Consider the following 25,076-nt stretch of genomic DNA (forward strand, 5'->3'; position numbering starts at 1 on the left):
AGAAGAGTCCGCAGAAGCCAATCACAGAGAGGTACAGAAACAGACTATGCGGAGCGCAAGTTCTGCTTCTTTTGCAGGGGTAGTGGTGACGTCAAAATACCGAGCTCTGGTTGGTTCTGGATGAAGGACAGTGCGTAGACATCAAGGCAGCTTGCTTTAAGGTCTTCCCACTATCCTTTTGAACAAAGCCAATCAGAGCTAGGCGTCTTTCTGACGTCACCGCAGCCCCTACAAAAGAAGCAGACGAACTTGCACTCCACACAGTGATTAACCGCTTAGGAAACCCAGGGCGGGCTATTCTCGACAACCGTTAATTATCGGTGCGCGGCAAACGAGGTTGTGACGTTAGCCAGTAACAACTCCCAAGAACGAAGTAAGCACCGCGAACTCGAAAAGTCATGCCCTGCGGTTGTGAAGCTGTCAGTCACTCTAACGCGAGTGTCCAAATACTTAGGCCTATACTGCACAGATGCCTTTCCGAGTCCTCCCCCCCCCCCCCCCCCCCCCCCCCAATATATTCTGTTTCACATCGCTTATCACCCGGCCGAAAAAACCGTTTCATTGCGCTTGGGATGCATGCGCATGATCAGAAGGCGTTCCACAGCCCAGTGGACAAAAATGGCAGCGCAGAGGGCGAATTTCGCAAAGGTGTATACATTCGTAAGCTTTACTACACTTCCGTTTCACTCAAACGTCCGTCAGCAGCCGAAGCTAAACGATCCGCCAGAACCAATCACAGAGCGTCAAAAAATGCGTCGCCAGGGAGCTTGTCGTTTTTGTGCGTTTGGTATCCCCAATGAACCAATCTCGCAACGTAAACTCCTCATGATTCTGCACTTTATTTTTAGAGCGCAGCTCTTAGGGGCCCGTTTCCAGCCTGAGCGGCGTCGGCGTCGCCGTTGGCGTCGCCGTCGGCGTCGCCGTCGGCGTCAGCGTAACCGCGCCCCTCCCTCTCCTCCTCCTCCCCCTCCTCCTCCCCCTCCTCCTCCTCCCCCCTCCTTCTCCTCCTCCTCCCCTCATTGTGTAGTATGGTCCGGGCGGGTCACAGGACCCGTTTCCAGCCTATGCGGCGTCGGCGTCGGCGTCGCCCCTCCCCCTCCTCCTCCTCCCCCTCCGCTCCTCCTCCTCCCCCCTCCTCCCCCGCCCGGTAAAGGTGGTAAAGGAGTGGGAGGGGGAGCAGGAGGGGAGGAGGACTAGCAGGCATGATCACGAGGGAGGAGGAGGAATATACCCTCCACCCCTCCTCCTCCTCAAGAGCTGCGCTCCAATTCGGCGTTACAGGAAGTTGTAAACTGCTTTCACTTTTTTTTTTTTACGGGATTGATTTATAGGTGGCGATACAATATGCATTCGACGATCGGCGTGACGATACACTTTTTTTTTTTGCTGCTTATAAGGCCTTATAGGATTGTAGTGCCAGCGAATGTCTGACTTAATGTTAAATAGAATATTACAAAACGTTGGCCTAATTTTCTTTCTTTTTTTAGCGAATTCGGCGACCGTTTAGAGTAGGCGGTAGCGATCAGATTGGCAAAGAGTGTCATCAAATAAGTGGGACGAATTGCTATAGCTAATAGGTTCCTTACCGTAGCTTCGGCAAGCCACGAGGCACAGTTCCGCGACGGACAGGTGAGACCCGGTTTGGCTGCACTCCATCATGCCGTACTTGAGGCAGATGGAGCCCGCGCACTCGCCGTTGAGGCACACCTGCGTCCTCTCGTTGCATTCGGTCAAGTTGGGCTTCAAAGCCGGTGCGGGACAGGCAGCATTTTGCCCGGTGGTGGCGGGTCAAGGTAGAGTAATGCGGAGAAGTGACTGCGCCAGTATAAGTGTGACTTGTCTTAAACGAACTACTTTCTCGGTTTTGTTTGAAGCGGCTCAATACCGAGCGAGTCGGCTGGGTCGTTGGCCCTTAGAAGGGGGTCTCGTTAATCGGTGGCTTGACGCATGGCGCTCAAACTTTGTGAAAATGTAACCGAAATGGGGCATCTCGTGCATCAAACTTTTTAAAGAATTAAGTTCCCCGAGAGAAGAGTAAAAAATTACGAACCTGATTTCGCTAGGCGTCTGAGTGGCGCAACAGTGAACAGATGGAGACAGGTATGAGCGACGGCGCACGCTCTGATCTTGGAAAGTAGACGATATTTTAAAATTAAATTCGGCGTGGGCTTTTTGGTGTTTTCTATGATAGCTTTTTCTACTAACTAGTTTTTTTTACTAATAAAACACGCAAAACGGACACAAAATCAATAATAAATATTTTTGTCCCGCACTTTCGGCTATGCGTAAACGTCTGCCTTTATATTGCGATTGCTGATTCACTCAGACATCTTTCATTTGCAGACTGCCGCCGTGGGTAGAGACTTCACCGCTCGTAACCTTTACAGGTCACTTTTGTACCAAATATTAGCTTGATATGTTCCGATTTATGCGGTTCGTTCAAATTGTCAAACATCCCCTTGGCTCACACGATTGGCCTTAAGCTTATTAAATTCCTACTCACTACTACGTCGTACAAATCAGTGCCTCGGGTTGTTAACCGTTTAATTTAGATACATTTGATAAAGTTTAGAATGATCACTTCTAAATTAAACTTGTGTTGTGTTTGAAGCTACGTAGGAAGCACCATGACCTTCTTCTAAATGTTCGCTCCCGCTGTCTTTCGGAGAAAACCCTTTGAGACAAGCACGATTCAAATTGCATGATCTTTCAGTGGTGAAGCTAAGCTGAGCTGGATTTTGCTAGCTCGCATTTCATAGGACCTCCGAAAAATCTGCAAATTTAATAAGTTTTTATCACTAGGAGACACGTACTCTACTCTTCATACCGTCACTTGCTGAAAAACAACTAGTTGCCAAAAAAAGGATATTCACAAAATGTCTTTTTCGTGCAGAAACCCTCAGGAGAGCACATCACCTTTCTTCCCACTGGGTTGCATTTCACAGTGCAACATGGGCCTGCTGTTGGGCTGATAAGGCATGCGGGATTTTTAAAGGAAAAAAATGCGCGGATTATAAAAAAGGCGAAATCTCATGCAAAAAGATTTAGCACTTCGGACCCCAGTACAAGAAAAACGAAGTAAAAATAACTTCAGGATAAAACATTTGTTTATTGCCTGAAGCAGGTTGTTGTTGACGTTATTTTTTTATTATTCTTTTTTTTACGTTTTTTATTCATTTCCGCAAGAATAAACGCTATCAAAATTAGCCGAACGTAAGGTACCTTGGATACCGTGCCCAGCATTTTAGAACTGGCGACTATCAACAGGCCTAAGCACACTGGAAGAAGAGAACGACGCCTTCTCGCTTGTTCTGGTTCTACGTCACCAGAGGCGAAATAAGTTAATTGGCGATACAAAAAAAAAAAAAAAATATGTTTAATCCATTTTTTTTTTTTTCTATGTCTGCGTGCATAATAATAGTTTTCCAGAATCGATATCGAAAAACTAAATCAGTGGCTCTCTTTACCCGGTTAGTTTTCTACAGCGGAGCTGTTAAGGGCTAGTCTCCCTAGGATCGTGTCCCCCCCCCCCTCCCTCCGCCTCCCCCCCCCCCCCCCCCCCCCCCCCAAAGAAATGAAGACACCGAACTCTGAACACCTACCGCCATCTATGAGCGACGGCGGCAAGCCACGTATCTGGTTGCCGCCGTCGCTTATAGAGGGCGGCAGCCTTTTTATCCGGCTTGCCGACTTGCGGCCGGCCATTACTTTCTATTCTACAGCTCCGCTGGTCTTCCTTCTTCACCAAAATGAAAAGACTGAATTTGTTTTGTTTTTTTTTTTGTTAGAAGGCGTGAACAACGGTGATATTTCCTCGCCCTGTTTCCCCCATTACGAATTTTAATCAAAATTTCACGGCCTCGCAAGACCATTGTGACGCTGAGTATGAATAGACTGATCTTACTATATTCCGTTTATCCTTGAGCTGAGACTATACTGCGTCTCATACTTAGTATGCAGCGCTGTCACTGCTACTGGCGCGTGCGTGTGGCTTTATTCATGGTTTCGTTTGTGCGAGAACGCGTGCAAATGGTACGCGAGATCCTACTCCATGCTCGCGCCAGCAGCTTTGACAGCGTTGTACACTTAGTATGAAACAGAGTATAGAGCGAAAGTTTGAAACGCGAGCTAACCCGCGCTCCTGGCTTTGAGACGTGTCTCTCTAGAGCGAGCGCTCGTTCTACGGAAGAACGTTTCAGAGCCCTGACCTCGTGCTCACGCGCTTGTAGCTCTGGCTGCTATCTCAGTTTAAAGAAACACTGCAAGAAAAACAAGTTATTTCGTAAGGGCATAGGTGGGACATATATTTCTTTAAATAACTTTTCCACGAAACATATTTTTTTTCCGCGCAATATTTACGGCGTTAGACACAATTTAGGTGCAGAAGGTGGAGGTCGCACTGCGCTAAGCCTCGCCCCGTGCTTACAATGTGCGCTTACATCTCTTATTGGCTAGAGAGATGATTGACGTGTGAAAGTTTGGTAGTAAATGTTTATCTCCGTGGTGAAACAGAATTTTATTCAACTATATTTCTATGTTTGATAAGCAAATAGTCAAGATAGAGTCATTATTGTTTTCAAATATAATCTGAGAGTGGTTCTCTGATAGAGTTATTATAACGTGCGCTAGAGGTTCAACTAACGCTAATGTCAATGCAACTTCCGGGAGGCAAATTGAAGCAGACCGCAACCAGTCTACTTTAGCGGTAATGCTGTGCAACCTTATGGGAAAACGCGCGTGCATTTTGTCTCTTCGCCGGACAATAACATTTGGGTGGTACCGTATAGTATGTACCTATATTAAGATTCTAAATGAGTAATTGCTTTAATTACCGCATTTTGCTTCATTAGCGAACGATGTTCAACTTCGTTATATTTTAGGCCCAAACCTGTGTTCCACAGCGGGTGTGTAAATACAAGTGAGGATTATAAGCAAAATAACAATCGAAGAGAATGTAGAGTGCGTTCAACGTTCGCCAGAGTTCCGATGAGGCTTATATATTGCTAATATGCATGTCCTGCCATTATATGAAAATGACCCAGTTGTGAATCTTTAAGAGCAGTCAAAAACATTCGAAACGTAAAGAATAAGATACGTGGGCTACGAAAAGTGTCTCTTCTAAGCAATTCTTATGCCGGGCAGCTTTTATCAGGCATAAGTTCTTAAAGATTTCGAGCGTGCGGGTGATGTTTTCAATATAAAACAAGCACCTTCGCACAAAACAGAAAAAGTAAAGCATTACTTATAGAAAATCGGACAATGTTACATGTTCTTCAATCTATTTCATAGTACATGCACAGGGAGTTACTGATCCAGAGCTACTGCGTAGTTATTGCTGTCTTCCTTGATGTTCCAGATGGCCTTCGTTGGTTTGGCGCGTGTATCCCCCATGCTGAAAAGCGCCGACGTCGTGTTCTCGCTAACAGTGTCCGTCAGTGCACAGAATTGCATGCAAGAAGCCGGTTTAGCACCGTTTTTAATGCAATGAATTTGAAAGAAGAACGCCGTAACTGACCAATTATTTCGTCTGTCTGACTGAGAAAGGTTCCAAGCTACCTAGTACGTATCAATTATCTATTCGGGATATTTTCTCATAGAATCGAGCGCAGGGAGAGAATGTACTCACTTTTCCCCATAGAAATGCATTGCCCGAAGTAAATTTTCGACTGGTTGCTATCTGCTTCGATTTGCGACAACACACTAGCGTCAGTTGAATCTGCAGCGTACGTTATAATAACTCTATGGCTTCTCTCGCTCTCGTTTGCAACGTTAACAAACATGGCTGCCGGCCTCTGCGGTGTGCTGACCGAGCGCAGCTTGTGTAGCTCGTAATTGTTTACGAGTGTGAGGTGTTTAATAGGAAGATCTCAACAGACGTAGTTTGCAGCAAACAACTGTCGCAAGTACGCTCCTTCGGAAGCCCTGTGCGGATGCTTGTTCTGGTAGAGGGACTGGCCAAAGCCTAGCGTCCCAGATAAACTATTTTGTTCGATCTGGCTTGATTTCTTTCTTTGCGCGTGTTGATGCAAAATAAAGATGTTGGTTCCCGTAAAAGCGGCCCCACTGCTCTGTGAACTGTTTAACCGTCGTGATTGTGAACATGGTTTCAAATACTGAAAAGATACCTATATAGTGAAGAATTTGTCAGCCACTTATTCGGGTGCATTCTGGCATTCGGCTCGCATCAAATTCGACTAGGTATGTACCCGTCACTGGGCCTCACAAGGCGAGCTTTCAAGTTTTGCATTGCATTCGGCCTGCCAAAGCGAGAAACGTTAGGTCACGTTTTAATTATGCGTCATGACGCTTTCACCTTTCTTGCGGATGCCATGCGAAACAAATAAGAAGAATATAAAAGCTGAAATGACAGCATATTTATTTTGTTGTTTTTTTAGTCATCTCGGTCACTTTCTACCCGCACACCGACAGACCCTGACAGACGCTTGTATTGGACCGTCACCCGCGCATGATGGAAAGCTAGAACGCCGCTTTCATGGTCGAGTCTAACGAGCGTTGTAAAAGTTTTTAGACCGGGGGGCGGAAAAGAAAACGGATGAAGGCGAAAACGGACGCCGACGAGCACCGTTCATGTCCGCGTCCTTAGGGCATGGCAGACAACGGTAGACGGCGGTGAAATAGCAGACGATGCCGGATGCTGCCGCTCGTCCGCTCGCACGACTGGCAGGGGGTGTTAGACTTCCAGACTGCACGCATTGGATGACGCGAAAGGGAGACAATACGTTTGTTAGCCTGTGCGGTCGAGCAGCCAGCCAGTCCAGTAGTAATGGGCGGAGCCACTTATCTGTGGGCGGGGATCAGAGCGGACTGTGACCTCCATCGAAATTGCGTCTAATTTCGTAAATATTGCGAGCACGAGCCCTCGCATGCACGGCCATCTGCCTCCTCCTGTGAACTTAAGTTTTGGCACCGTCACGCATGCGCCGAACGCTTAGTGAGATCGGTATAGTAATGGTCAAACAAATTTTCACGAAAAATATTTCTTAGAGCTGTCTGAGATATATTTGGAATAAAAGTACTTTCTATTGACCGCAATGCCAATTAAAAAAAGAAAAAACTGATTAGGCGTACTACAGAGAGGGAGATAGTTCATCAGCGTCAGACATCCTACCTCTGCTTCTGAAAGACGTATGTTGTTCTAGAAACTCGAGTTTTGACTCATTACGCTGCTTATGTTTTATTAGTTCAGTGATTTAGCAGTGCCCTCTGGATAACACATTAAATGAAACGTAGAATCTCACAAACGAGCTGAAGACGTATAGGTTTTGGAGTCTGGAACGGTCAAATTAAACCTTTAATAAGGTGAGGAAATTAAAAGAATGAAAAATATATGATCCTCGAGCAGTACCGCCAGTGTTGGCAAACCCGATGTAAAGCCAATTAGGTATAATAAATTGGATTGGTGGATCAGGTGGGAATTTCGCCAAAAAGCCAGTTGGGAACTGTGTTTAGAAAAAACTGGGGTCACACCAAGAAACAGCCCAGGAAAGACCGACAGGGAGAAAAAAAACCCGCAGAGCCCAACAGCAGCCGAACCCCGTGAAGGTGCACAGAAGGGGTCGACGATGGGCAAGTGCAACAAGCTCGTTCAACATCCACCGCCGTAGTGATATTTGCTTTCCCCTCCTCCCGAAACATAAAATACTTCCTCTCCCCAATTTTAAATAAAACAATTAATGAAAATGGCTTTAAAACATATTCCGTATATACACGTATCCATAGAGCGCCACGTTTTTATTATGAATCAGTGGGAGGAATGAAAGGACACACCTGCATTTGGCGTTTGGTTTGAGCGAGCAGCCTTCCTTGTTGTCGTCGTTCTGGCGAGCATAGCAGCACTCGTCGTTGCATTCCGATTCAGTGTAACCGCAGTCGCACGTCTCGTTTCCTTCAACCATGGTGTTGCCACAGATCGGTCCCCTGTCCGCTGCATGAAACATCGTTCGATTGACTTCTCAAGCAACTCATCCTTTCATTATTATTTATTCGTACCCTTAGCCACTTTGGGGCTGTAACAGTGTTCACGAGAAAAAAAGAAACAAGACAGTTCCAACATCACATTGTAATAAGCAATAATTTCGAAGAGCTGTAGTAACGCAAAATCAAACTAACGAAACTTTGTCAAATAACATACGTCATATACGGACTATAGAAAAAATAATACCCTGGGGATTAGCCATTTATCAAAAACCCGGTGTTGTCTCAATTTTTAACCATGTTATAAGGGCGGAAAATAAAATCATTTAAGTTTATTTTTTGTGTTTTATGATTCACTGTTTTTTCCTGGGAATTTTTCAACACGACACAGGGTTTGTACCAGAGTGTTCAACCGAAAGTTTTATCGGTTCGGTTATGTTGCGGGTTTACAGCTTTCCCCCCACGAAAATGTCAAATATCGCCCTGATATATTTTATACGTGGCTATATAGGATAAAATAAGGAGTCAAATATGGCCATATAACGCCATATATGGGAGTAAACACTGCCGTACATCGCCATATACGAGTGCAAATACGGCCATATGTCGCTGTATAAAAATTCAAATACTGTTTATATAGCCCGTTCACGACATATATGGGTAAACATATATCCCCTGATAATGATATTAGGGCCCGTTTTGGTCCTGCAAGCAAAAGGTTGTATGTACTCGCGAAGACACTACTTGATTAATCTATATTTCATGAGTTTCATGTAATTGTTTAACTATTGTTAACATCCTTAAAGTGAAGTTATTCCAGATATTTGTACCAAATAATCAATTGCTCATTTCGAAGATTGAAAGACAAATAAAATTTGGTTCTTTGTTTGACATGTAACAATATGACGAAGTCCATAAGATTGAAAAGCGATTTAATCAAATAATGGATTTTAGATCGCAGTTCTTAGGCGCCCGGTGTCGGTGTTGGCGTCTGCATCGGTGTAACCGCCCCGCTAAATTTAGCGGGAAATTGAATTGGTGCTTATGTCACGTGACATAACTTTTCCCGCTAAATCTAGCAGTAAAACTAGTTTTGTTCATGTTTGCCCCACTAAATTTAGCGGGGAAACCCGAACCGCTAGCTTTCTGAAGGTGCAAGACGCTATTTCGTCGTCACGAATACTTTTCCCTTCGAAACAGAAACCGTTGGTCAGCACAGGTTCAGGTTAAAAACGAGCCGCTCGGTTGTAAGCTTGATACCGGGGCTGATTGCTGCGTCATGTCAAAACAGACTCTCCGGCGACTGACAGATAAGACAACGCGGAAATTCAACATGGCTCTGAATGGGTTTTTTGGTCTTTTGAAACATGCAAGAGAGCGCGTTGCGCTAACGCTTCGATGTGGGACCCACACAAGTACATCGCACTTCTCTGTGGTGGATCAAAACATACCCCTTACACTTAGCGGATCGGTCGCAGAAGTGCTCGGGTTAACCAAGCAAATGGCAACAATTACGAGCAGCCACCTGTACGAAGCAGCCAAGCCCTTTGATGATGTGTTCCAGGGACTCGGCAGACTAAAAAATATCTCGTACAGGATGAGGCTGAAAAGTGCAGCGTAAGGTATCGTTAAATTCCAGAGGAAAGTGCCCATTGTTTTGAGAGATAAGGTTAAAAAAGAACTCGACCGCAAGGGGCACGATCAAGTAACACCCAAAGTCACAGAACCTAAAGATTGGAGCAGTAAAACATATAAAATAGCGCAACAGAAAACAAGGACAAGAAGTAAACAGGGCAGTAAGATGGTCGTTGTTACAAAACCCAACAAGATCCGCACCTGTTTGGAGCCGTCAGACATAAACAGAGCCTTATTACGTGAACATTACGCGATGCCAGCATTGGCACATGTCCTGAATTCTCCGGGCCTGCACGGCGCAAATTACTTTTCCACCCTTGATGCCTACTCTGGCTTCTGGCAGATTGTTTTAGACCACGAGAGCTTCTAATTGTGCACTATTGGCGCACCGTTTTGACGGTATAGGTTCTTGATGTTCGCCATTTCATCAGCTCCGGAAATGTTTCAGCAGGCAATGCACACTGGTCTAGAAGGCCTAAGAGGAGTAACCGCTGTCATGATTGACATTTTGGTCTGGGGAGCAACAAAGCAAGAGCTTGACGCAAACCTGCGGACTCTGCTACAACGCTGCAGAGAGGCCAACCTGGCGCTTAACAAAAAGAAATGTTGTTTTCTTCAGAAAGAAGTTCGGTACCGTGGACACGTCATAACCACGGAAGGTGTTCAAGTTGACCACCAACGCGTGCAGGACATTCTAGCAGTTCCTGTCCCGACTAACTGCAAGTCCTTTGAAATATTCTTCGGCATGGTTAACTTCGTGTTTCGTTTCATACCAAATACGTTTTCAATTGCAGCTCCGCTGAGAGAGCTGTTGAGTAAAGAAGTCGCGTGGGTGTGGACGGACCGACACCAGAACAGTTTCGAAGTGCTGCGGTAGGCGCTGATGGAAGCTCCAGTTTTGGCGTACTTCAAACCAGACAGGCCTTTTACTTTGTCTGTCGATGCGAGCCAACATGGCGTTGGAGCTGTCTTTCTTCAAGAAGAACACCCGGTTGCGTACTCTTCAAGATCCCTCACGTATTCACAACGCAACTACACATAAATTGAAAAGGAAACTTTAGCTATAATTCATGGCTGCACGAAGTTTCATGACTACATCGTAGGACAGCCAGTTTTCTCCAGAGACAGAACCTGTCAGCTGTTGCCTGTCATTTGGGTTAGTAAGGGACCGAATCCATTAGTAAGCAACGGAACTTATGAGATCAGCAGGCGATTGAAGGCCGAGTGGGCTAGCGCACAACAGCAGGGAGCACGTGGAGCGAAAATTCACGCTGAAGAACCTCGGGATTCTGGGCTCAATCTCAGCCCCTGCCCGTTTCGATCCGGATAATTATCGTACCGCCGTGCGGTCGCGTGTCACTGCTGCGTGATCAACATTAAAATTCCAGGCTAGCAGTTGCACTGGGCAGGCTAGATTGCTCATCTACACCTGAGGCCGCAGTCGCCCATTGGGGCTGACTAACTTCCTTCTGTATATACATACAATACGATTAACTAATGAGATTCGAATTGCTGGTCTGTAAATTATTGGTTTTTGGTGACTTTCTGACCTTCATTTCCGTTAGACAAGTAGGGTTTTCATTTATTGGCACAGTTCGTCTAGTGAGCAACATTTAATACATATGCTAACTAATATGCACTCACAGCTATTTTCTAAACTTTATTAGCCTATAGACTATTACAGGAACAAGACTCCAGTCGTTTCTATTTTTTTGCATTCCTGCGTATGTAACGTGGTTAGCTCGCTTTTTATGGCGAAAAGCCCTCGCGTGGAGTTTCGCGCTTTGGGTTCTGATTTTGCAAACACTGGAACAGTAAACAGATCAAAACATGCTTAATTACTACTTAAAAAAAACTTCATTTACTACTTTGTTTTTTTCTTTGTTTCTTTTTTTGTGGGGGATTTAGGGAAAAGTATATTCTGGGTTCAAGTATTAAATTATTACGTCTGCTGCAGGACAACTGAGACGAATCCCGATATGAAAGCTTTGCGTGTCGTAGAAAAACAGATGCGGTATCATTTTTTTTTTTTTTTTACTATTGGAGCTCAGAATTTCTCCCCACTAAAGGAACTCAGTGAGTTCACTTTTCCGCACAACACATATAGAACTAATCTAGGGCAATCGACAAAACATACCCACCAAATGTCAAAGCTACGAATACCAATATATCTTAAAAATGTAATAATGACACCGGAACAATCAACAAGCGAAAAGTCACTATAATTATAATGCAATTAAATGCAAAGGAACAAGCGAGCTGGAGAAGAATGGCGAAAATAATCCCTGGAGAAGGGGAACGCTCTTTTTACATGCGCCATCGGACTTTTTGATTTAATCATATTCTGAGGTTCGTCGCTGGCTGGGATACCTACCGTGTTCGCCGTGATTGACTCTCTTCGTGTTGTGCGGAAAAGTAACTCATAGAGTTGTTTTGTGTGTGTGTGCGTGTGATCCCTGCATTTACGTTGAAAGCAGTTCTCGCGAGAGCTCTTGCCCTCGAAGAGCGGAACAAGGATGGCGCTGATGTTGCCCACGCTGCAGCTCGAAAACAGGTGGTTGTTGTGTCTGGTGCCAGACGTGGCGGATGGGAACATGATGAAGTTCCCCTCTTCGCCGCCAGGAGCGCACACAGAGTCATTGTCGTGCTAAAAGAAGAAAAAAAGAAAGCCAGAACATACATTTTTTTGTTAGCGCCAATCAAGTTAGAATCCTCACACTTTAATCATAATTCAGTCACGCGACAGCGCATTATTTTGTGCATCTCAACGTGCTTTCTTCTCTGGGGAAGTTGCGGGGTGCGTATAGACTATAGAGCCACTCAATTAGCCACGCTTGGGGCAACGGCACTCAGTCCCCTGACTGCATTGTGTGCGCTGCCATTTTCTTGCTTAGTGCAGGGCGCATACGCAATTCCATGGCGATAGTTATGATCGAGAGGTCTCATGTCTGAGCTTTAGTTACGGTGTCAGGACGCTCAGACAATATCGTTTTGCTCTGACGTGGACTGCTTTAACATTTCTGGAGGAAGGAAAAGCATTTCTGGTGCACCAGCCACACGACATAATCCAGGCACCTTGTTGAGAGGAGGTTTACACCCTTTTCTGGCGCGTGTCGTAAAACGTTTCATTTTAGTCCAATTTATGGCAATCGAATCGCCCATAACATAGCCATTTTTAGGAATAGTTCGTTTTTTTACATCATGAGCGCAATATACACTAGAAAGCCACTTGCCGAAGAGTCATAATATAGAAAATGGACAATAGGTGTAGAAGCACATGATAAAAGAAAGTAAAAAAGCACACAGCCCGGTACTAGTCATAAAAGGGTATGAACAATATGTGATCGGTTCGAAAATGTGAACCGATCATATATCGTTCAATGCACAAGACACCCAAACCGAATTTTTTTTATAAACTTAAGTTCTTCACAAAGGCACCGCGGTCTCAAAAGCAATCCAGTGCCCAGAGTGCCTATACTATATCTTAAACAGTGTTCTTCGGAATTCATCGTTCACGTTGCTTCATCCGTAGGCTTTGCTGCGCTTGACACTCAACGAGTCCCGCGGTACTGCAAGTGGCAATTGTTACAATAAGTTCTATAATCAAAGCAGTCCTCAATCGACGGATTTTTGTAAATAGTGAAATTAAATTTATTAAGCGCGACGCCATTAACAAATACAAATTATCGTCGTTTTCTTCTGTGTGCGTGTTTATCAAAATATGGTAAGTTAGCGCTTTAAGAGGTGGCACTAATATAGAACATCATCAAGATGGAAAAATGTGATATTGGAAGGTTTCGAAGGAGTAAATTGCATAAAAGGGACAATATTTGGTTTGCGCTAATTCTGTTGCGTAGTGTGAGTAGCTGAGTTTGTGATGCAATTAGCAGGCATATATTACTTTTACCATTGTGCCTGCAAAGCTTTTCTTGCCGCGATATTTGATGCAAGGAAATATTCGATGATTTATAGTCTCTGAAAATTTTTGATCTGAATTGTGTATCGCGATTTCTTACTGGTGATCCGAAGCTGTGTCCCATTTCGTGTATTAAAGTGATCTCGGAGACCAATTGTGGTATGAAGGAATTGTGGTTGATGAAAGTCATAATTCCTGTGTTGAGGCTGAGGTATAGTTGCTGGAAGTTCCGGCTTCCCGGTGCGATGTTCACCGATGGCTTGTTCTTCTCGCAGATACCACCGAAACCTGCAGCAGCCCTCGCGTCAGCATTTCTTTAAAGACTTCGTACAGGATACGACAAAATATTAGTTGAATAAACGGTGGTCATGCCGGGGCGGCACAAAAGCTATTCAGAGAGCCCTGAGTATGTTAAGCTTTTAAAAGTTGGTTGGAATGGACTGCCACTTTTTTTTTTTATTCTCACAGTGTGACAGTTTAATAAGTACCTTAGCACACCGGAGGCACCCCATGCGCCATTTTGCACCCCTTGCTTAGCATTTAATTGAACCAGGTCATATCGCCGCCCAATGCACTTTCACAAAAACCTTCAGTAGCACCTTTCTGCATATTATTCTTGTTTCGCCAGCCTACAAATATTCTGTAAACAAATTATTTCATTTCGGTCTGAAATTCTTTCGTTTCGTAGTAGGTAGTACTTATAAACAACACAAAATTCTTTAAAAAAACGGTTGACCTTTTTTAAATTAAATTTTTTTTCTGATTTATTGCAATTGCTTAAAAACTTTAAATCACTTTGCTTAATTCCGCTTGACTGGAAGGCTTCACCTTGTTCGACCATGTATAAAGTCACAGGTAACATGATGACTGATTAAGACACTTTCGCTTGTATGTTACCGCCTGCATTACGACTGCTTATGTTCACTTAGGACGAGATGGTTACTATGCCCACTGAGAAAAGTGCCACTCGTTATAGTGGAATGCAAAGAGTCATAACGCAACTCATATTTAGATGGCTCAACCAGCCCAATAATATGAGTGGCAAACAAGCAGGCACGTCGCAATAATTTTTTTTTTTTCAGTGTATCTATGCTGTTAGTGAGTTCCTTGTAAAAGGCTCCACATACAGCGCACCGCTAACTCCTCGCTGATGGAGTGCTTACATAGCACTAATAAAGTGTTGATTTTCAGTGGTTTTGAACGAGGTTAGAGAAAAGAAACACTTAGCGGAGAGCGGCGGTAGCACAGCGTTGGCACGTCCAAGTCAGCTGCAACTTTCCGCGGCACCAACGCCTGAATCATCGCTGACTCAGCGCTGGCCTGTTTGTGAGTACCCACCTAAACCATATAAATATTAGGATACGGCGCCAGAATCTAAGCAGACCTACGTCGTGTTAGTAGCGATGCTACTACCTTTGATGCCTTTGATCAGTGCAGCATGTACGTATTCGACATTTAAAACAAAAACGCAACTGGGAAATTCAAAAAAATCTACTGCTCTAAGTAAGGTAGCAGGGTAGCAGGATTTTGCAAAAATACAGAGAAGTAGACTTTACCTTCTCATTACAGTTCATTAAGTATTTCTTATTTTATTTGTACATTTAAGGGTTCGAAAATTATTATCGTACTTTGACACTGTTTAATTGACGGGCAGTGCTTCGTAGTAAATTTAAATTAAGAATGTTCACTTTTTTTTAACAAGCCCTGCGTGTTTACTTTCCCTGCACCTGTGACGGCCTTAGTTGACGTTGAGAATTCCATCCCGCCAAATAAACTTGGCGGGAGGGGTATCCCTACCTTAAGTCGAAGTTTAAGAACACTGATGGATCCCATAGATTCAATCATATGATTCCATTATTATGCTCTATCTGCGCACATTCATTTGGTGCCACTCCTGACGTTAAGGCAAATCTAACAGTAGAGGAATCACATATATGTAAGGTATAAAATAAAGTCTAAAAAATATGTTCGATGAATATAGGAGCAGTAAAATATAAAAAACCGTGAAACGACCTGTCTAGTACCTCTGCTGTTGAAATATACCTATCACTGCAGCACGACTGCAAAGCTGTGACCCTTAACGTGCAATATAGTAATTACGTAAATTCATGACGATACAGCAGCGCCATTATTATAACTGGCAGCAGTGATATTTGTCTGTTTCCTGAGTGGAGAGCACCTGCTACCTTAATGAGGTGCGTCACCACACTTTCCCATTAATCCCCCCTCCCCGATCTCCTTCCTCCACGCCATTCCCATGCATGCCGGTGCGTACACGCCCTTTTCATCAACGGAGTTGAAGGACGCCAGCAAGCATTCCAGCTCCTTCCCTGCGGGGCGAAGAGTTTGCTGAAGCAGAGGAAACCCGAATCCGATGTTCTGCTCATTCCGACGCGACTGTGGTGCTTTGAGTTAACTGCCCGCTCCACATCCGGTCACAAGATGCTTGATCAATAGCGCAATTGAGGGTGGCATAGGGTGCCTTAATGGGCGCTTTCCTTAGGGTGGTTACGTCATTCCATTTTCGTTGAGACGCTTTTTTGTTTTCTAAAAAGCATAAAAGAGCGTTGCTGTTGTTTTTTGCATTTCTTTAAGTGGCTTTTTGTTTCCAGCTATAGACCCTTTTCGAAAAAGTTTTATTTGTTGGAAGCTGTGGAGACTCCACGCAGTGGCGCATCAAGTGCGACATGCAATCTCCCTGCGTTCGATTGCCCTTGGACCGCACGCGCAGCCACAGAAGTCAAAGCTATCATTCGCGCAACTTTCACGTAACGCAATGTTAATTCTTGTGTGCCACATATCCTACCAATCGGTACGTAACTTTCCAAAGGGTTATATTTCTTTGTATATTCTACATGAGCGCGTGTCGCCGACGTCAGGTACTACCAGAAAAGTGTCCTCGCCCCGAACGTTAAAACATTTAAGAACCACGGGTGGCTCGCGGTGCATGCATCACGACGCGAAGATATCGCGCGTATCGGAGAGTGTTACTCTCACCGAAACTCTTAGCCATCCAAGCCAGACCCAGGACACCGTCTGCAAAGTCACGGTAAGTCCATGCATACGAGAGGCAAAAGTCGTCGTGGTTGCCTTGAGACGCCAGGTGTAGCATGAAGGCCGAGTCGAGGGCAGTGGAACAGAAAGGATTAGTGTTCAGCTTCTCTCCAATGCAGTGGGTGGAGTCATTTATCTGAAATCAATAGATAGCGCCTGCTTCAGTCGCATATTGCAGAATTTGGTGGAGTTATTGTATTGGATTTTTTTTTTCTTCCAGGCGCATGTGATACAACCGCATGTAGAGGAGACAGGGATGCCCCGGCACGCAAAGTCTTCCTGGTCAGCTCACTTTAAACATATTTTACAAGGAAGCAAATTGGGACAATTGAGCTATTTGGATTTTTCCGGCATATGCGTATCTGTCTGGAGTAACCAATTTTTTTTCTGCTTTCTAAAACAATAATTTCAAAAGATAATTCTAATCAGTTTTTCCACCTTGCGGCAAGTCCATGGCACGTATATTGAGGTAAAAGCAAGCTTTTCGGCCTGTAAGCAGTACATAATAATTAATATATTTTATTGAAAAGATAACCATAGTGGTATGCTTCTTCTGAGCTCAACTCTCTGGTGGTGGTGGCGATTTTGTATCTTTACTTTTTGTTATTTAAACGAGCAGGACAAAAACTAGCTATCCTTTTTCGAAGATAAATTTTAACTTATATAACTCATTCAGAACAACGCTTAACATAGTCTTCTATTTCCATGCGAATGTGAAAGTAATCTTGTGATGAATCCAGAAATAACACAAAACTTCTTGTGGAGTCTGCATTCTGCAAAGCGGCTGATATTCACGCGTAACAGGCCCATGAAATACTGCTGAGTACGAATTTTACGCACGTTGCACAAACCTGCTCGGTGTGCAGCTTCAAAAGACTAAGAAAATTTGTTTTGTTGTTGCTATCTTTCTCTCAATTAAACATGCATGCTGATGTAACTGCGTGAATCACCCCCAAAGCGTGTGTATCGTGTGTGACTCCAAAGGGCACCAGCATTACGTTAGGGCTCTCTTGGGGTTCGACCGAAGTATAGTTGGTGACAGGCTAATAGTTCAAATGAAGCTCCTCTCCCCTTTTTCCTCTCTAGCAGAGCGAAATCAGGAGAGAAGGCGTCTTTCTTTCCAACGTTCTCTCGGATAATGTGGAAAGGGGTAGGAGGAGTTTCCCCTGAAGTTTTAACCTCTCACCGGCAATAGGTGCCTCGGAGGATATACGGGTGGGAGATGATAGCCAATCACTGCAGTGACGGAAATCTAAATGGTTCTCAATTCCTTACTGAAGAAACCACCGAGCTCTAACCAAATTCGGGGTTCAGCGGGTGACGTCTGCCGCATAGATAGAATAAACATTGGCAGAATAAAACTGGGGCTAGCTCACTTAACCGCTTAGTCTGACTGCCAATTAATATAAAAACGCTGCAAATCTTTTTTGTATTAATTTCTTGAAAGTGTGGTGGGAAAATCTAACACGCGTCACTAATATTAAGAATGTCAAGGATTCATTTGCAGTAGTATTTCGCGAAAATATGAACATCGTTTTATTCCCGTTTTTAGTTAAAACAAAATGCTACTGACGTCTTGCGAAAATGGTAGCGCTTTTTTGACACGGACGAGGGACGAGAACAGGACAACACAGTGCGCTGTCTCGCTCTCCTTTCTTATCCGTGTCAAAAAAGCGCTACCATGTTCTCAAAGTTTCAGCATCAACTCGTTCAACAAGCAGCATTGATCTACTGAAATCGCGGCACTTCAATACTTTAGACCCATGTTGTTGTAAAAAAAAAAAACTATCTCCAAACTCCGGTCTGAAAACATGCTTTTCGTGCAAGGCTCGTCAAATTATGAGGCACTGGAGAAATGCAGCATTCTGCGTTAAGTCCTTATTTTGAACTCTTTTTGTTCGCCTTCCGCCCATTGAAAAGCATGCGGGAAGGGCCTTTGAACGCACCTGGTATCACTGTGCCGCAGCGTTCTTCCGCAACATGAAGTTCGCCTGCTTTCCTCGCCGTAACCATGGCAACGAACGCCGACTGAGTAGAAGCACGAACGGTACCGCCGCGTGAAGCTACCAGCAGCTGACGCCATTTTACGAACGCCGTCTGCTAGCCAAAGCCGAACGCGGTGTGTCAGATCAACCGCCTCCGCCGGTGCGCGGCTAGCAAAGACGACGAAGCTGAGACACGCCGACAGCGATTGAGCAAGCAACAACACCGCGGGACGACTGCAACGGCGGCATTTATTCTGATCAAAGGCGCGAAATACGCAAGAACAATTTTTATTTGAATCATAACACCCGATATCCAAGTTGGGGACCACATACCTTTGCTGGGTCTTTCCTGTGAACTTTTTACAGAGACACAGGGTGCCGCATTCAAAACATAGCTCCGTTTGCAAAATATGGGGGCCCTGAAAAGGACCGTTTAGACCGCTACCAGAACCTATAACTGACGTAACGAGCACTTGACGAGCGGTTGGCGCATAAGTCGTCTTTATGCATGCAGACGGGTGACGGGCTCAGCGCAGCGGATCACTCGAAGTCACCGGGGCCGTCAGAATCCTCGCCCTGTCTGCGTCGGGGCTCTAGAGTTTGGCGGCCGCGGCGACGGACGGCTAGAATCTATCAGTGTTTCCGCGCGCCTTGTCTCTCCTCCAAAACATGAACTTTGCAAGGTGACCAGTGAAATGGTGGCTCTCGCGCCGTCCAGATGGAAGAGAGTTTTTGACGTGGGACCAGGTGCAATCCACCGTATTGGTGTGCGCACCAGTGTTCGCGTCGACAAAGTGCAGCTTTTGGTTGACGGTGAGGTGCGTGAAGCGAGCGTCATCTGCAAGCTTGCGATAGCCAGCCCAACAATCAGTGATTATTCTTGCTCCAGGGCGGACCCATTCGGCTATTAGCCCTTGCAGGGTTCTAGCATCACGGGTCTCCACGGGAACAAGAAAGCAGCACTCGCTGCAACGCTCCACACCGCCGAAAACACACTGGCCAGGCCTTAAATACCCGCGATGGTACTTGTGCCGACCGAACATACTCTCGTCTAGTTCTAGAGTCACGCCTTCGCCACCAATCATGTCTGAATGCTTAAAGACGGCATTTACCACAACCTCCCCACAAAGGCTCGCCCAATCAGTTATTGTCTTACTTGCGACATCAGTCTCCCGCTGAATGACGGCGCACGGTAGGTTCTGGCATCCGGAGGATGATTTTCATAAGTTGGAGAAGTGCCAGATGCGATCTTTCGAAATAGGAACCGCTCCGTACCGAGACCTCACGTGACCTTGGGGGGTCACGTGACCTTGGGGTGACCTTGGTTACGCCGACGGCGACGGCGACGCCGACGCCACTCACGCCAGAAACGGGCGCCTAAGAGCTGCGCTCTAAAAGGGACGGCTGGCTTCGGAACCGGCACCACTCGCTGTCTCTAGTGGTCGCTCTGGGCGTTTTCCGAGGCCGTGCATGGTGAAACGCATTTCTTGGCTTGCGTGCCGAAAGTGCGATAGTACCAGCACGTGCCTTGGGAGGGTGAGGGAGAACGACGCCGACGTTGTTGAGAAGTCTATCTGTGACGTCGGCGTGTTGAAATACGGGTGGTGAGGGCAGCGATCTGAGCAGACAGGTGTCCAATCTTCCAATGAAATTCCTCCCTAAGGCCGCTGACGTCGGCTGTGGCAGTCGTCACGCCAGCAGGTGAAGTCGTGGACGGTAGTGGTCCGGTCTGACCTTAGGCCTGTGCAATGGAGGGCACAGCGACTTCTATGACGGAGTCTGCGAGCTTTGCCAGTTCCTTGAGGTCAAGTCCAGACGCACACGTCAAGACCATGTGGACGTTAGTCGGCAGCCTCTGAAGGAAAAGCTCGTGAAGAAACGCGACGTCGAAGGTAGGCGCCTTCTCACCCAGAAGTTGCTGTAGGCGCCGCAGCAGCTGTGAAGGCTTGCGGTCGCCCAACTCCTGTGAAGTGAGGAGCTGTTTGAGTCGGCGCTGTTCCGGCGACGTGGTCCTCCGTATGAGCTCCGCCTTGAGGGTGTCGTAAGGGGCGTTCGCAGGCGGTGTAAGGACCAGGTCCCTGATTTCCGCTGCGATATCTGGCGGAAGCGCTGCGATGATGTGCTGGAACCTCTGAACTTGTGAAGTGATCAGCCAGGTGGTGAACTGGCTCTCCACCTGGGCTATCCAGATCTGTGGGTCCGCCGTCCAGAATGGAGGCAGGCGGAGGTGGAGTGCGGACAGTTGACCCGCAGCGGGCAGCTCAGGAATAGGCATGGCAAGTGGATACCCTTGGCGCAGAAGATGAAGGTCTTCGGAGGTGGCGCGTTCTCCAGGTCACCAATTTGTGCCGACAGAAAGACATGTGCAGGTTTAAAAACAAACAAATCTTTATCACCACAATTAACAAAGAAACAAAAGAGCTGCTAAAAATCCATCATGCTGCCGCCGTGATCCCAGCCAGTCTCGCCGTTCGAGCAGGGCTCGTGATTGGTGTCTGGTACGCGCCGCAGCGTGCGTCACGCGGCGTTGGATCTCTGTCACGCGTCTTGACGTGGCAGGCGTTCCTGTAGTTTTCGCTTGTCCGCTACAAACTCACCTGCCCAAACCGCATAAGTGTAGCTTTCACGGCTACTTTTAGTCAAATCTTTTGCATTGTAAAACAAACACCACACATATATATATATATATATATATATATATTAGCGTATTTATAAAATTGAGAACTGTATTTTCGCACAGAAGCTTATATATTATATCCCATTTCTTGGGCGCATTACCCTGCGCATACATAATAGAAATAGGTGAATAACAGATGCGTTCCGCCTGAGGAATTCAGTTCAAAAACTTGTTTGAAGGAGCTACAAAAAAATAACACGTATCGAAACGTAGTACATACGGCTGCACCTATTCAGGCTGTGATCAAATACAAAATTGTGCCTCCAACTTCGAACATTTGGCGCTATCAAATTAATAGTACGCTTCTCCCTAACTCATGGAGGTCAATGAGTATTATAAAATACTACCGTAAAATATTGAGATATAGCCCATCTAACATCAAGTGTAAATCGGCTGAAATTAGGTAGGGGACTAACTTTCGGTGTACAATCAAGAAAAGTTTATAAAAAATTGCTATTTTTAGGTTGTGTATCTTCCGAGTTTGTTATGGTGGCGAGGTGCAACGGAGCAGAGATGACTACCTCCCAGTGAGAAACGTTAGCTTATATTTCGCCATAGCGAACTAGCCACATTTACGCAGAGTCCATTACTAATCCCAACACTACTGTTACAAAGAGTGGGATATCTTTCGGTGTTTAAAAAAAAATATAGCAAATCCGGCCGAAAATAGCGGCGGGCTATCTCTTGGGTGTGCGGCGTCTCCCGGGATTTTACGGTAATGTATTTTGAAAACGCAATCGCGTTAAAGGAAGGCTGACGCACTTTTCAAGTAATCTGAGTTAGGAGCTGACTTTTGTAGCTTTTTTTCCCGTGAATTCAGTTATCGCACTTGGGCAAAAGTAAACGTAAACCGCAATTATTTAGAAAACTATGTGCAGCAATTGTCGCCGGGCATGCGGCGATTTTGTCTGCCGCCTGTTATCTGTCCAGAGCGTCGTCACGTCATTGACGGCATCTCCGAGCCAGCTTAGTGGCAAGCAAGGGCCATCCGACTCCGCTGATGATGTCACTTTGGCTAGTTTTTCACTCCGCCATCGCGCTTTCTACCGTCGGCGCGCCGCAACTGGTGGGTCTGCGTCGGCATTTTAATTGGCTATTACTACCGTCCTAATTACATCGAAATAAGACTTAAAACACATAAGTTTAAGGTTTGTACATTACAAGTTTATCTCTTCTTTCGAATTCGAGAACCTATTCAGCGTCCCTTAATTTGAGCTTAATCTTTATGACAATGGTCAATTTCAAGATCATCATTTTTGATGTATAACAATATTTTTCTTTTATTTACGGGAGATAAAAAAATCAAAACACCGGAAACCATGCATCCTAATAATATAAGTACCATGTAATAAAAGCACTTGCTTTTTCTAATTATGCGTTTCAACATGTCACACTAACTGTAATCTGCCAAGAAGTTTCGTCTAGAGAGTGTACAAAAACAAAATGGCCAGCAAGGTTTTTTGTTTTTTTTTAATACTGTTTTAACTTACCTTGATGTGCTGTACGGCGAAACTAATATCCTCAACACCACCAAAGTTGGTACTCTTATAGACTTGACTGGCTCTGCTCACATGCGTAAAGACGAGATTCTTCAAGCTTGCGTGCGTTTTCATGTGATCTTGTTCGGATTCGTAATACTTGCTGAACAAGGTGTGATCAATGTTGATTTGGAGGTTGCAAACTCGTCGGGAAATGTCAAGCGCACGGCGCGTGAAGTTTCGGTTGTTTTCATCCAATTGCCCGGGCCCGTCGCCGATTCCATCTTGCGCGTATTCTTTCGTCAGAGATTGCAGGTGTCGGCTGAGCCAGGGCCCCGGTACGCTGCGTCCGACATTATTCTATCCAAATAAAACAAATATACTTAAATATATGAGTCAAGTATTGCGGAAACTAACCGCAAATTGCCACAGGAAGTTGACAATCGTATACCGTATGTACAGCTCCAACGAAACAAGAGTAGCACAAGTGAACGATGACCGGAGCGGCAAAATGGCGACACGCGGCGCTCCTGTTCCCAAGCGTGCCGATAGCGAGAGTGCCAGTCACGTTGCATGTCTCAACGCGGGGGTGGCCGGCAGAAAATTGAGAGATAAGATAGCTTTTAAAATTAGGGCTTTAGGATGGGCTGTTTTTTGCCGGCCACCCCCCGTTGAGACATGGAACGTGACTGGCACTCTCGCTATCGGCGCGCTCGGGAACAATAGCGCCACGTGTCGCGATTTTGCCGCTCCGGTCGTCGGTCACTTGTGCTACTCTTTTTCCGTTGCAGCTGTACCCACAATCCAATAGAGCGTGAAAAAACAAATTATTTTCATCGAAGCAACAAGTTCACCGACTTACGAGGCAGCCTTATCGTCTAAACACAGTAAGATAATTTCACCGGCACACCGGCTACATCGTGCACAGCTCTTGACCGAAAAAAACAACAACAAACAATGAACACTTTACAGCAATCTCTGCTTTGTTCTTGTATTTACAAATAAAGTATCCGTATCTTAATAAATAGGACGTCGAACACCAGGCAGAAAAACATCTCTTACAAAGGTCTGTAGTTAAATTCTTTTGAATTTCTGTTGAAAATTTTCTGGAATTGTATTCAAATTTAAAAAAAAAATTTGAGGTTTTTTTAGAGTTTATTTTGACAACTTATTTACCTCCTAGTTAAAATTGGCCACTTAATTTCTTTAGAATTCCTCCTTACATAAGTTTTGTTGAACTCCTTTTGACGGAACCGCAGAATAACCGTAAAAAAAGACACTCGAATTGTTTTTAATATATATATTCGATTTTGTTATGAAATAGCGCCCTGTGGTACATACAAACTCCAAAAATACACATTAGAAAAGGACACAAACACCATGAAGCACTCAACGCCAGAATCACAGTTCCGTTAACTGCTCTAGAGCCTTATATAGCTTACATGTTGGAGGTAACCATTTGGCCGGTGACCACCTCAGCACTTATATGGGAGTTTTAGCGAGTCGTTTTTCGAACATACGGTTCCGAAACCACGAATGGTGCAGCTAGTCCCTTCCGTGAAACCGTATGTGAAACATCACATATTTTAGCGAATCGTGAGACTGGCACAACCGTGTAAACGATGATGATAATGATGATGATGATGATGATGATGATGATAGTGTTTAACGGTGGCGCCATCTTCTAGTAAGTTCTCTCTATAAATAAGGATTACACTATCTATAGAAAAGACAGGAACCAATCAAGAGGCGGTGGAGTCCTTGTTGCTATCAAAAACTGTTTTTCCACCACTCCAATCTTGTTTGATACAGATATTGAAATTGTTTTTGTTCGTGTGAAGTTCACATTTTCCTATGCCATAATAGGTGCGTGTTACAGACCGCCTGATGAACATGTCTCGTTCAACGATGAAATGAGTAAAGCCCTTGATTATGTCTCTCTTCAATTCCCTCAGTGTCCAGTTTTTCTTGGAGGCGATTTTAATTTCCCAGGTATTGACTGGACTGCGTACGAACCAAAAGATGGCTGCAGAAATGTCTCACAGTGTCAAAAATTTCTCGATTTGTGTAAGTCGAGCTACCTGGAACAAGTAGCACACATGCCGACTCGTGAGAATTCCATCCTTGACTTATTTCTGACTTCTGCTCCTGAAAAGGTTAAATCCGTTTTCTTTGTTGAAGAGCTTAGCGACCACAAAGTGGTTTTAGTAATGGTAGACATTTCAATACGTGACAAACCGGATGACGATAAAGTGATCTATGATTATGCGAAAGCAAACACAGCTGAGATTTTTACAGCCTTAGAGGCTTTTCTTGGGCAGTTTGAAAGGGACTATAGGTGCCGATCTATTGATGAGAACTGGACCCTAATTAAGGAAACCTTACTGAAAATACAA

At 45.0% G+C, this 25,076-nt stretch overlaps 1 protein-coding gene across 1 annotated transcript in view; it reads right to left on the reverse strand.

Moving 5' to 3' along the window:
- Window positions 1-2,910: 2,910 nt before the first annotated feature.
- Window positions 2,911-25,076, reverse strand: part of LOC8030150 (disintegrin and metalloproteinase domain-containing protein 10) — a 194,690-nt gene continuing 172,524 nt past the window's right edge. Inside the window, exons 11-12 of the mRNA XM_042292594.1 lie at window positions 7,789-7,945; window positions 2,911-2,968 (exon numbers count right to left, since the gene is read on the reverse strand). Coding sequence (XP_042148528.1) covers window positions 2,940-2,968; window positions 7,789-7,945 — 186 coding nt within the window. The 3' untranslated portion in view covers window positions 2,911-2,939. The remainder of the gene's footprint in view (window positions 2,969-7,788; window positions 7,946-25,076) is intronic.

The sequence above is a fragment of the Ixodes scapularis genome, unplaced genomic scaffold (genome assembly GCF_016920785.2).
Source record: "Ixodes scapularis isolate PalLabHiFi unplaced genomic scaffold, ASM1692078v2 PGA_scaffold0__279_contigs__length_252992795, whole genome shotgun sequence".
Classification (NCBI taxonomy): Eukaryota; Metazoa; Arthropoda; class Arachnida; order Ixodida; family Ixodidae; genus Ixodes; species Ixodes scapularis.